Consider the following 14,060-nt stretch of genomic DNA (forward strand, 5'->3'; position numbering starts at 1 on the left):
CTACCATTTTTCTTTGGATCATGGCTAGACTTTATCAGCTCCTGCAAGTGGGTTCATTACTTGGTTTCAGTTTCACTTACCGAATCCGTAACAGAATACTGAGCCCTATAACATGGACCCAGCGGAGCAAGAGGATAATCGTTCGGTTTTAGATCATCACGGGCAAGCATTACTCCAGTTACAGGCTTCCATCCTACAGATTTCAGCGCACCTGTCGGCAATGCCGCCTACCGGTAGTGGTGAAAGTAATGCTGAAGCAGCTGTTTCGGCACAGCCCCAGCCGGCTTTTACACCCGCCCCTCGACCTCTTCCTCTTACCCCACCTGACAGGTTTGACGGCAACCCTACGAAGTGTCGGGGCTTCTCAGCTCAGTGTGCACTGGTTTTCAGGCTCCATCCTGAAACTTTTTTTTCTTCTCAGGACAAGATAACCTTTGTAGTTTCTTTGTTAAATGGCCGTGCTCTGCAATGGGCTACTGCTCTATTAGATCGCGAGGCTCCTGAAGTACAGAACTACGATCTCTTTTTTGAGAGATTTAAGGTTTTTTTTTGTCGTTCCTCGGCTGGACAAGACTCCGCCTTCCGCCTCTCTTCTATCCGCCAGGGCCACAGGTCTGCACAGGATTATGCCATAGACTTTCGAGTAGCAGCGGCTGAGACTCACTGGGATGATTATGATTTTTCTTTTCCGGCAAGGATTATGTGAAGAAATTAAGGATCACCTGGTATCTATGCCACAGTTGGGCAGAAGCAATTTCCCAGGTGTTAGAATTAGTCAGACGAGTAGAGAAAGATCTTGGACATGAATATTAGAGATTTTTTGGCCACCACCTACCAGAACCCTGGACTTGGAAAAACCTATGGAAACTGCCCGCACCCGGTTAACCCCAGAAGAAAGAGAGAGACGCCGACGAGAGGGTCGCTGCATGTACTGTGGAAAATTAGGACACTTTAAAGCTGACTGCCCGGTGTTACACTCATCTTTGAGGCGCCTTCCTACTACTCAAGATCCTGAGGTGAGGGAGAGAATTCGATCCTCTCAGTTTTTTTTCAGGATTTTCCACGCTGTTTTGGGGCAATAAACGGATGCCACTTCTTGCTTTTTTTTTACTCTGGGGCAGCGGGGAACTGCCTCCATAGCTCAAAGTTGGAACTTACCCTTGACCCAGGTGACTCCCCCTCTTCGTGTACAATCTTTAGATGGTTCCCCAGTATCTCCAGGATTAATAAGATGGCAAACTGAACTAGTAAGATTGCAAATTGGCGCCACACACATGGAAGATATCTGGTTTTATCTCCTTGAGACCTTGCACATCCCCTGGTCCTTGGCTCCAACAGCATGACCCTAACATTTCTTGGTCCTGCAGAGAAATATTTACTTGGGGACCCTGATGTATAAGTAGTTGCTGCCGTCTTCCTGTAAGAGTTGCATTCACAGAAACACCCCCTTCTGGTGTTCCTACTATACCCCCCAATATTCTGATCTGTAGGAAGCCTTTAATGAGCAGGAGGCTTTGGCTCTCCCACCCCATCGACCTTATGATTGTGCCATCGACTTTTGCCAGGAACTATCCCTCCTAAAGGTTGTATATTTCCGCTCTCCAATACTGAATCCGAGGCCCTGAAAGTATATATACAAGATTCGCTGAAGGCTGGAATTATACGTCCATCCACTTCCCCTGCATGTGCCAGTTTTTTTTTTTGTGGGAAAAAAGGATGGTGGGCTTCGTCTCTGTATTATCGCGGCCTTAATGAAATCACTATTAAGAACCGGTACCCTTTGCCTCTAATTCCTGCAGCGCTTGAGTCCGTGCATGGGGCTAAGATCTTCACCAAACTGGATCTACGAGGGGCCTATAAATTAATCCGTATTCGGGAAGGGGACAAGTGGAAGACAGTATTCATGACAACCCGTGGACATTACGAATATTTAGTCATGCCTTTTGGTTTGGTTAATGCCCCAGCAGTATTTCAGACCTTTATTAATTATATTTTTTGTGATCTGCTGCAAAGCAGAGCAAAGCTGCAAAGATTTGTCTTGGTATACCTTGATGACATTCTAATTTTTTCTAATACCTTCCAGGATCATGTTCTCCATGTCAGAGAAGTACTCTCCTGGCTCATTAAGAATAAACTGTATGTCAAACTGGAGAAGCACACTTTCAGTGCTTCCAGGATTCATTTTTTAGGTTACATCTTCTCTCCAGAAGGGGTGGAAATGGACTCAAGTAAAGTCTCCGCGATTACTGATTGGCCCACACCCAAGAACCTTAAAGAGTCACCGGCCGCTTTGGTGACTCTGGATAACCTCGGGCCGATCGCACGTCCTCCGTGGCGGCGACGACTCATTCGACAGTCTGCCATATCAACTTTCGATGGTACTATCTGTGCCTACCATGGTGACCACGGGTAACGGGGACATACAACATACAACAGTTCCTTGGCTTTGCTAACTTTTAAAGGAGGTTTATTCAAAATTTCAGCTCGGTGGTTGCTCCCATAATCTCTTTAACTCGCAAAGGACCTACACAAGGTAAACTAGATTCAATTTTCCTATCACCTACACTCCAGGCTCTAAAAACATCAAAGCTGATGCTCACTCACGAATCCATGACGCCCCGGGGCTGAACTGCTTCCTGAACCCATCATCCCATCTGGCAAATTCCTGGGTACTGTAAGATGGGACATAGAAGTTATTGATAGACACGCCTTGGCTGGAAAACAGTACCTCCTCTGTGCCCTCAGGACAAGTTATTTGTCTCAACCCCTGTCAGATCTTCAGTCTTACAATGGGGACATGACTCCCGTTCCGCCGGACACCCTGGATAGAGACATACCTTGGATTTAATCTCCAGAGACTTCTGGTGGCCTACCATGGTGAAAGATGTCAAGGAGTATGTCCAGGCCTGCTCTATCTGTTCCCGAATTAAGTCTTCTTGGATGAGGGCGGCAAGCCCTCTTTAACCCTTACCTATCCCCGACCGTCCTTGGACCCACCTCTCAGTTGATTTTATTACAGACCTTCCACCAAGCCAAGGATACACAACTGTTATGGTAGTAGTAGATCGCGTCTCTAAATCCGCCCATTTTATTCCCCTACCATCCTTGCCTTCGGCTAGGGAACTAGCAGACTTGTTCGTACTGCATATCTTCCGCCTTCACGGCATCCCTAAAGATATTTTTTCTGATAGGGGCCCCCAGTTTGTTTCCCGATTTTGGAAGGCTTTCTGGGAGCATCAGTTTCGCTAACTTCATTTTACCACCCTCAGGCCAATGGTCAAACTGAACGCATGAATCAAGAACTGCTAACCTACTTACGGGTATATATCTCATCCACCCATGATAACTGGGTGTCATTGCTTCCATGGGCAGAGTATGCTCACAATTTGTTATATACTTAATCTACGGGCATGTCTCCCTTCAAGTGTGCCTTAGGTTATCAGCCTCCTCTCTTTCCAGACTCCCCTCCTGACACGGAAGTGCCATCTGTTCAGGAATATATCACTAACCTGCAGGACTTCTGGAGGAAGGCTAAAACTGCCCTTCTTCACACAGCAGCTCAGCCGAAGAACATGGCGGATTGGCACCGTCGAACCATACCCAGATTTCAACGTGGACAATTTGTCTCATCTTGTATTTAAGCACTAGTCTTTCCCTACCTCCCCACTCAGTATTGGTTTTCCTTTCGAGCTTCTTAGTTGCACTACGCCTTCTTCCTCTTGTTACTTAGTTGGTTTTCGGACTTCGTTTTTTTCGGATTACGGCTTGGCTTCGGTACTCAATCAGTGTTTTGGATTACTGGCTTCCCCTGGACTCTCGGATAGCTCTTTCGACTACGGTTTTTCGGATTACCGTATTCTATCTAATTGCATCTCTGACATAAAAATTTGGATGACTCAAAACTTCCTTCATCTTAACTGTGACAAGACTGAAGTCATGCTTATTGGTACCCCCCATCAACTTCGTAAAGCCAGTCCTGTAACCCTGTCTGCAGATGGCTCTGTATTTGAGCTTCAATCAAAATTGAAAAACCTTGGGGTTATATTCGATTCTGGCCTAACATTCGACCCACATGTACAGCATACTGTCAAAACAGTAAAAACAGAAAAAAAGCTTTTTTTCACTTTAGAAATATCGCAAGACTACGCCCTATGCTATCATTAACTGTGGCTGAAAACCTGATCAACATATTTGTATTCTCTCAAATTGACTACTGCAATGCTCTACTCCCTGGGGTATCTAAATCTACTCTGAACAAGCTGCAGTATGTCCAAAATTCAGCAGCCAGAATCCTGACCAGGTCTATCTAGTGCAAGTGTTCACATTACTCTTATCCTGGAGTGCTTGCATTGGCTTCCGGTCAAATTCCGCGTAGACTTTAAAATCCTCATGCTCACCTATAAGGCTCTGCATGGCTTGGCACCTCAATACCTGTCTGAACCTTTATCGCCCTACTCCCCACCTCACAACCTCCGCTCTTCAAATTTTGCCCTCCTTACTGTCCCCCAAGCCCATCTACATTGTATGGGCGACAGGGCCTTCTCCTGCTATGCCCCCAAGCTCTGGAACTCTTTGCCCAAGGACATTAGAGAGTCACCTTCTCTAAACTCCTTAAAATCCAGACTCAAAACCTTCTTCTTCAGAAAAGCCTTTACTTAACTGGTTCCATTCTTCACCCCTCTGCTCTTCTTAATACCACCTTCCACGGTCTCCTCTATTGTTATTGTTGTATTGCTGTAATTATAATTGTGTCCTATCTTGTGAAATCTTCTTATTTATTGTTGGATTCTTCTTATTTATTGTTATTGGCATCCTGTAAAGCGCTTTGAGAAGCCACCTTTAAAGGCACTATATAAAATAAAGTTTATTATTATTATTATTATTATTATTATTATTATTATTATTATTATTATTACGGTCTGGCTTCGGTAGCTCACTCCCTGTTTGGATCTCTGGCTTCCCCTGGAGCCTCGGCTCGTTTTTTCGACTAGTTTTCTTTGGATCACGGCTAGGCTTTATCAGCTCCTGCAAGTGGGTTCATTACTTGTTTCGGTTTCACTTACCGAATCCGTAACACTCTGTTTTTATTGAGGATTATAATATGTTGTTCGAGATCAAATGGAAACACATTTCCTTTTTTTGTGCCCCGAGTTGTTTTCTACATTGAACAGTTTTTTCCCCCGTTTTCTCTATATTACTCATCTTTGTGACAAACAGTACAAAAGCTGTTTAACATTTGGTTCTGACTGCAACTCACACCTCCGAGAGCCCTTTTATTACTTTTATTACTGAAAGGATAACATGGTGCTGTAGCATCTATTAATTCATCTATTAATTAATCTATTATTAGCAGGAGGTAATCTAAGAATTTAGAAATGTTATGTTATGTTAGAAATGTTATGAACCTTTGAATCAAAAACTGTACAATACCATACATTTCCATCTGTTTTTACAATTAATGCGATCCACTACACTACTCATTCTTTTTAAAAGTTTTTAGTAAACCTTTTGGTCATGGCTCTTTGATAATGTCATACTCAATGACAATACAGATGCAGCCATTCAAAATGCGCGGGCGATACCGCATTATTTTGCGGTATGCTGTACGCAGTCTACCGCGAGTTACCAGTAAATACTGCGAGTTACCGTAAATTCTCCTATAATACAGCAAGCAAAATAATAGTATCCAGAATTTCCGCAAGGTGGAGCTAATAAAGCTCAACCTCTCATGTTTTGAGCTGTCGCCATCAAAGTCTTTAACGAAGATATTACGAATAGTATTAATAATGAATGACCTTGGACAAGCTGTAAGTGTAAACTCAAAGTATTGCCCTGGTCAACATTCTTTTTTTCATTGACAGTCTTTGTAAAAGTAACACCACAGCATTTCGCAATCACGCATTTGTTTCCAATCATGCAAAGTACAGTGATTCACCATGCCTTTCACATGCTCATAAAAGAGATTGATTTAGGAACATAAACATATTACCGTATGCAAACTGTACTATATACAGTATGTATATGTATATTTAATGTCTTAACTGTGCCCGTTTAAGTATTGAATATTCATATCTAATTTTACCACTGAAGGGAAATCTTAGTAGCTGAGCATAAAAAGAATAGGAGCATACTGCAACGCGTGTGATGGCCATAAACGATATTAATTTTGGAACATAAACATACAGTATATGGCTGGTCTCGGTACTTTAAAGAAAACATACACGAAACATGGTTTCATTATGACCAGAATCGGTCTTGAGATATTTTTAACTTGATTTACAGTATTTGAGAGGTATGTCTTAACAACGATACTACAGTGCTTAAGTACTGCTCACATATATGTTTCTAGGTTTATATTATGCATTTCATACGGTCAAATTACTTTTGAGCAACTAATAAGAAGCGCGAAACGGTATGCGTTTTAGTTTCGTTTTGTGCTGGGACCCGTGGATTGATTAGAGATATCAAGTACATACAAGTCATTTTTTAAATGTTGTAGTTCGTCTTGAAAAAATGTTACGAGTACATCATCTATCAACAATTACACAGGTTCTGTTTCCATATTGCGGATTTTGTGCTGTAAACTTGTTCTGTGCCAAGTCACATTATTTTATAGCGTTTTTATAGCGTTATCGAATCCGGTGGCGCTGTGTGTTAGTTTCCTGACTCCCATGTCACATGGTCTGTGATTGAAACCTGTAAAACCGGTTTAATTCGTCATAGCCAGCACTCCGGTTGTAAAGTAGAAGCAGGCGAGATTTCTAGCGAAAAACACCTCCCCCTTCTTCAGGTGTGAGGGTCTTCTGCTCAGAATGAAACGCTAAAATGTAATGTAGGCTCTGAATGGGTTCAATTATGATTTGGGCTTGATTAAGGTCGCTGCCTTTCATCTAAAACCCTACTTGAATCCTTCTAAACTAAAAATCAGTGTTAGTGAGTTCTAAATAAAGAGGTATCCGGTAACAGTGAAACGGGCGGACAGTCTGGGGAGATCGCCCGTTTTCCATGTAAATAGTTTCGCACCCCTTGGTGTTTCTCTCGCTCTCTCTCGGGTCACCTGATCATTAGCTCGAAAGATTTGAGTGCTTTGTGTATATTCTAATGGTAGTGGGGGCAGGGTGTGTGGGAACAGGTTTGGTTGAAATTGCATTGGAGATCTATGTTCTTCACACCTGAAACATTTTCTCTGAAAGCATTTTCTTCGCAGTTTAACCGATCTTGTTACAGCATGTTACAGTTTACTATTATTAACCATATTAATTTTAAGTGCTTAATGTAAAATCTTGTAAAAATATATTTCCATTGTTCAAATATACATTAAATCTGACTATCATATAATAAGTTAAATACAAAACTAAAGAAAAAATAGGGTTAAATATAATTCAAAATATTTTGCTAACAATGTTAACTGTTTATGAATAATAAAATGTATTAACTAAGGAGTAGGATGGCACAGTTGTTAGTATGTTTTTTGTTTTGTTTCTTTTTCATAAATACAGCAGTAGTACCTGATGTCTCAGTGGCTTTCAAAATTAAATTATGCATGCAAACCTGTGAACTAGAAAGATAACTAAGATATCCATCCATTTATAATGGTGGCAAAGTGGTTAGCATTGCTATCTTGCAGCACTGGGGTCCTAGGTTCAATTCCTGCCATCCTGTGTGTGTGGGGTTTACATGTTCTCTCTGGGTTACATGGTTTTTCTCCATATGTGTGATATGACTCCCTCTCGCACTCCAAAACATACTGGTAAGTTAATTGGTTTATGGGAAAACTGGCCCTGGTGTGTGTGTGTTTGTGTCTGTCTGTCCTGTGATGGACTGGCGCTATGTCCAGGGTGTATTCTGCCTTGTGTATGTTGCTTACTGGGATAGGCTCCAAATCCTCTGTACTGGATAAAGAGATTAGAAATGGAAGTAAAGGCACTGTGTGGATGGAACCATACACAGTGTTAGAAACCCACTATGAAATGGCAGCATCTCACTGAGAATAAAACATTTTATAGTGCTGGCTTAAGGAAACAGCCTTTCCACCTCTCTTGCACATCAGTATCCATACCTAGTTATTTAAACAAATTGCCTCTAGTTATAAACATCTTAATATGCTGGCTCTGTGGATCCGCATCAGCTATGTTTGCCCATTCCTTCAATTCATGTGCATCCAACACACAGTTCAATGCCAGCAACTACACATAATCTAAAATACAACCCTTATTTCAGTATCTATGTAAACATATAGTCTGTTAACTTCATCATCTTCATCAAAAGTATGCCTAACCCCATTAGGAAGTGTTCTTGTTATAAGTGTATTCCTCAGCTTTCCGCAAATTATCTTCTTCTTGCCAACATCTCTAGTCTTTTATCCTGCAATAACTTAGCCAACACTTAAATCTCCAAAAGCTGCTTGTGTTAATTTCTTTAAATCACAAATATCATGTGTAAATACTGGCCATGTAATACTCTGCATTGTGGAATAATAGTTTATTTTAAAGGGAACTAGAGAAACTAAGAACTAGAGAAATCAAGAAAGGCTTTTTTTCTAGAATTAATAAATGCACATCCTGTTCACTGGGGAAATTAAATCCACACTGAGCAATCTTCAATATGTTCAGAATATGACAGCAAGAATCCTATCAGGGATGCATTACACCTGTTTTCAAGTCCTTGCACTGGTTACCTATCAGATTTCGAGTCAACTGTTATTATTGATCTCCAAATTATTGTACTTGACATGACTTCATTCAGCCTTTCCTGAACGTCTATGACAGGCAGAGAGAGTGCTGTTTCTGGTGCGATCTTTTGCAGCTGACATTTCACTGTTTTAAACGAACAAGAAATTAGATTGCTCATAAATCATTTATTCTATATAAACACAGCGTAATTGCCCTCCGAAAATCCTCTTTTTCTTGTTCGTTTTAGAGAACTTGATCGAAACTGATTTTAGATGTCAGAAAGGATTTATTTTCTCTGTATTTCCTACATTGCTTTGTCGAGATTTTAACTTTATATCTAACTTTATATCTAGGCTCAGATTTCAACTATAAATCGTACAGTAATTAATAGCAGTAAATACTGATGTTTATACATAAAAAAGTCATGCCTTGGAGTATAGACCCCCAAAGGAATGCCATAGACTCAAACTGCAAAATAAACACATACAGAAAGAAAGTATTTGTATTGTAATTGCAAATCCTGGTACTGTATGAGTGATTGGTATGACTTTCCTCATTACAAATTTTTTATTAGAATTTAAATTTCTCTGTAACTCCAGGTCAGAACAGAGAAAATGTAACTGCCTTAAGGAGTTTACGATTATGAACAATAGAAGGATAAGCATGATACGTATGTCTTCTGTCATTTTCTAAGTCATGTTACTGAGCACCAAATCTTATTGAGAATATGAATCCATTTAAGGTTTATACCATTAAAGTAACGGTATATTCCATGCTGAAAATGTTTGTACCAGACTTTTTTGAGGCCTGTTTAATTGTGTCTGAAGTCTGATGTTGTAAATTTTATTGTTAAAAAGATCCATGAAAATGTCACTACTAAAGTTAGCTGGTACTGTTGGTATTGTAAGTGGCAAGTAGAGCTCATATTTTAGATTTTGTGTAGTTGCTAGCGTTGAACTGTGTGTTGGATGCACATGAATTGAAGGAATGGGCAAACATAGCTGATGCGGATCCACAGAGCCAGAATATTAAGATGTTTATAATTAGAGGCAATTTGTTTAAATAACTAGGTATGGATACTGATGTGCAAGAGAGGTGGAAAGGCTGTTTCCTTAAGCCAGCACTATAAAATGTTTTATTCTCAGTGAGATGCTGCCATTTCATTGTGGGTTTCTGGGCTTCTTCAGTGCCTTTACTTCCATCCATTTCTAATCTCTTTATCCAGTACAGAGGATTTGGAGCCTATCCCAGTAAGCGACGGACACAAGGCAGAATACACCCTGGACATAGCGCCAGTCCATCACAGGACAGACAGACACAAACACACACACACCAGGGCCAGTTTAAATCTAACCTCAGAACCTTTCTTTTCAGAAGACTTAGTGTCTGTATCTGCTTCATTTTCTAATTTTGGTAGCACCTCTAACTGCTTGTCTTTCTTATATGCTTTTACTTTGTAATCTGTGGTCCTTTTATCTGTTTTTACATCTACTGTATTGCTTTCAAATGCCACCTTTAATGGTGATATATCAAATAAAGTTTTTTATTATTGTTATAGGGAAACATAATCAGATTTTCCCTGGTTCAGAAAAAAATATCTAAAGTATACTAGTTTGTCACTCTTCTCATTCCCTTTGCTAAATGACTTTTCATACTAATCTGATCAATCTAACTGCCAGTTTTCTGTGCTTTCTCTATCCTGCTAGATTTGCAATTATTCTGAAAATGTTCTTCTTGAAATAACTCATTTCTAAATACCTTTTTCACTGTTAACATCTTGCAGCAACTCTGCAACAAAATATACACTCTGACAGTTCATCCTGCTACCAACATTAAATAAAAAAAATCTTAAGATTTCTATATTTATGTCTTTATTTAGTGGTTTCATTAGTGACAAAGGCTAAACTTTCTTGGAAAAATGTCTTTTATGTGTTGCGGAAAAAACTGACTTGCTTTAACAAAATATGTTTACAAATCTTTTCACCTGGCATTTTCGTAGTTAGAAATTATGGACCGCTCTGTTAAAAGCAAGGGAGTTTTTATGTCCGTTGCAGTTCTTTTGCAACATGAATATAATTATATCGTTATTAATTTCTTGAGATACGCGATTCCATATTATATTCCCTTTTAATCAAATTCTAAAAGTATGCTTGTTGACTCCGGTATCACGTTAGTTAAAGACTTCGAAGCTTAAAATGTTTAGGGAGAAATGGAATACTGGTGTGTATTTTTTTCTTCAAAGTACCAAGACCAGCTATATACTGTATGTTTATGTTCCAAAATTAATATCGTTTATGACCTTCAGATGCGTTATGCTCCTCTTCTTTTTATGCTCAGCTACTAAAATTTCCCTTTAGTGGTAAAATTCCATATAAATATTCAAAACTAAGCGTATTGAAATGTGCACAGTAAAGACATTAAATGATTAAATCTTTTCACTACCAACCAATGCACCACGAGTGCCCCTGTCGGTCATTTTGGCCAGCCAATCACTTACCGCGGTGCCCTGCGGGTTGGTTACTGTACCGCGGGTTTTTACCGCTCATTTTGAATGGCTGCATCTGTATGTGTGTGCTCTAGGTTCCCTGGTAACATTTTTATTAATGGGAAATCCTTTACCTCATTTTTGACTAGTGGATAAACTTTCTGCGGTTTTTGTGTCATACACACCGTATTTCACTCTTTTTAGTACCCTGGGTATCATTTCTTATACCATGCTAACATGTTTGTTTAGCCTTTCTTCTTTCTGGATGCTTCACTTTAAAATTGACCTTCCCAATTCTCTGTATCCCTTAATAAGGCTCTAGCAATTTAGGAACATACATTCCACTGTAGGAACAAGAAAGAGTACATCTCCTGGTTTAGTGATCTGGTGTTTTACTTCTACCTGTCTTAGTTGCTCTCTGACAATAAGTAATTTTCTATATTGTTGTCTTCCAGTCTAAACCTGACCAATGGGGGCAGTGCTGAGGGCTCAGTGACACTCGTAGCACCAAATGGCACAGAATCTGGAACAGACGTGTCACTCACCGTTGAGGTGGCGTCTTCATCCACTGGCAATTTTAACTACATTGTTCTGCGTATCACTGTTGCCAGTAAGGTAAGCCTAAAAGATTAAATATATAAGGCTTGTCTGGTCTTAGTTTAAAATTCAACAGAAAGACTATTGCTGTGCTGCACCAAAAACCAAGTGTGCCATCTGCAGATAGTTTTGCTATCTGAAAGATTTGGTGTTTAATTGTACTGAATATCAGCATGATTCAGGATCATTGATTAGGCATTTTCCATAATGTCCATAATGAAGGACAGTAGATATACAGTAATATTGTGACAACATGCACAATCACACAACTCATTTTCAAAATGAGTGAGATTTGTATCGTGTTAGGTCTTGCAAAGATAATTGTTTTTTCACCTTTGCCCATTCAGGTGACAGACTTCCGCCCGCCAGTTTGCAACATAACTTGGGTGACAGCAAACTGTACAGAGGACTGCAGCCTAAAAAACTGGGAACTCTCAGCCAACCTGAGTGACGGGAGAGGGTCAGGAATCCAGAGTGTGTACTCCCGCCTGGGCAATGGCTCACTCAGTATCACACGATCACTGGACACAGAGGGCATCAACGTCACTGTGGCCACCTACAGTGCCACCTGTTGCTCCCCAGATGTAGAAATTATTGCAGTGGATGCTGTAGGCAATGTGGGTACCTGCAGGCACTCCATCAGGACCTCAGAAATATCAACTACTCCTCCCTACTCCCCCACTACTACTACCACCACCAGATTCTACTCCACTAACACCACTATCTCTGTCTCAAGTTCCACTCTGTCTATCTCTTCCACAACTGGAGGCTTCTCCTTCACTCTCAAACTGTGCTTAATGCTCTTCCTCACCATCACACTGTCACCTTGAGCTTTTAACTCATGAACAGATAAAAAGCAGCGAGTATGTTACATACTATACATGACAGTACACTACGTACATTTTAATTTCTTTAAAGAAAAAGACATTCAAAAATAAATGTAAACAAAGAACATTACATAAAAGCATAAGCATGTCATCTTAAAATCAAAGTAAAAAATAAAAAGATTGAAGCGTCAGCAATCTGTTTTATTCTGTTGTGCCTCTGTTCCTTTTAATGTGCTTTTGTGTTTGGAGAACTGGACAAACTAGACAGCTCTCTGTTTCTGTTTCAAGTAAACCTTTTGGATTATTTTTCTCTGATCTTTAAGAATAAAATAAGTGGCTTACAAAAATAGTGGATATCGGAAATTGACCAAGTGGATAAATCAATAATCATAACTCCCAACTTGTAAATAACTTTGCCAAGAATATACCCTAAGGTTGGTATTGTTAAAGGCACATGAGTTTGTTTTCTGGCACAGCTATGGTGAAAAAGAGGGACACTGGGTTAAACATTTGTTTATTAACAATGACAGTACTCACACTAAACAAAACACAACATAAACATACAACACGTTACAATATTATCAAATTTTCAAATAAGGTACCCCTAATGTCCTAACTACACAAAAGGCCATACTGCTACAAAGTATATAACTCTTATATAACACCTACAAAGGCCCCCCAAAAAAGAAAAGCTGCCTTCTAAACTAAACATAATACAACCTGCAGTTAAATGTCTCTCTACACACCTGGATGCTACAAAACGAATCTCCCTATCTCCCTATTCTAGAAATCCACCCAATAAGCAGGAGAGCCTGTTTTTAACAAAGGGATTCTTCACACAGGAAATCAATGTTCAACGTCTTTGTAACAAAAACAGAATAGCAAGCTCTCTTAACAAGGTTCAAATAACCAGACTCCAATCTGGTCTTTCTGGGTGATAAGGACAAGGAGCTCTTGCCACCCATCTTCCTCTCCTGTCTCATACTGTCTCATCTTGTTTTTCTTTTTTCTTGTTTGTATCTGCTTGTTTTTATGCTGTGTTTCTGGACTCTTGATTTACAACAATCATCTTTATCTAAGGTAAACTAAGGTATACTGTACAATTGCTTTGATCACTGAATCTGGACCCCCTACATCTCAGCAAACATCCCTTTGTTTTGAAGGTGGAAACGTTGACACTTGTCAGGTGTTGCCCTAGATTCTTAAAGACACTTCAGGACAATATTTTAAAGCTTAACTAATAGGAAGGATGTCTGAGTGCTCTTTTGGCTCTTTTGAAATTATGTTCTACATACAGATGCAGCCATTCAAAATGCGTGGGCGATACCGCATTATTTTGCGGTGCGCTTTACGTGGTCTACCGCGAGTTACCGTATATTCTCCTATAATACCGCAATTAAAATAATAGTATCCGGAATTTCCACAAGGTGGAGCTAATAAAGCTCAACCTCTCATGTTTGAGCTGTCGCCATCAAAGTC

General features: G+C 39.9%; 1 protein-coding gene across 1 annotated transcript in view; it reads left to right on the top strand.

Annotated features, from left to right (window-relative positions):
* Nucleotides 1-12,776, top strand: part of LOC102690981 (von Willebrand factor A domain-containing protein 7-like) — a 35,794-nt gene extending 23,018 nt beyond the window's left edge. The window contains exons 14-15 of the mRNA XM_069179484.1: nucleotides 11,613-11,772; nucleotides 12,102-12,776. Of these exons, the coding sequence (XP_069035585.1) occupies nucleotides 11,613-11,772; nucleotides 12,102-12,584 (643 nt within the window). The 3' untranslated portion in view covers nucleotides 12,585-12,776. The remainder of the gene's footprint in view (nucleotides 1-11,612; nucleotides 11,773-12,101) is intronic.
* The last annotated feature ends 1,284 nt before the right edge of the window (nucleotides 12,777-14,060 follow it).

Source organism: Lepisosteus oculatus, chromosome 16, assembly GCF_040954835.1.
Source record: "Lepisosteus oculatus isolate fLepOcu1 chromosome 16, fLepOcu1.hap2, whole genome shotgun sequence".
NCBI lineage: Eukaryota > Metazoa > Chordata > Actinopteri > Semionotiformes > Lepisosteidae > Lepisosteus > Lepisosteus oculatus.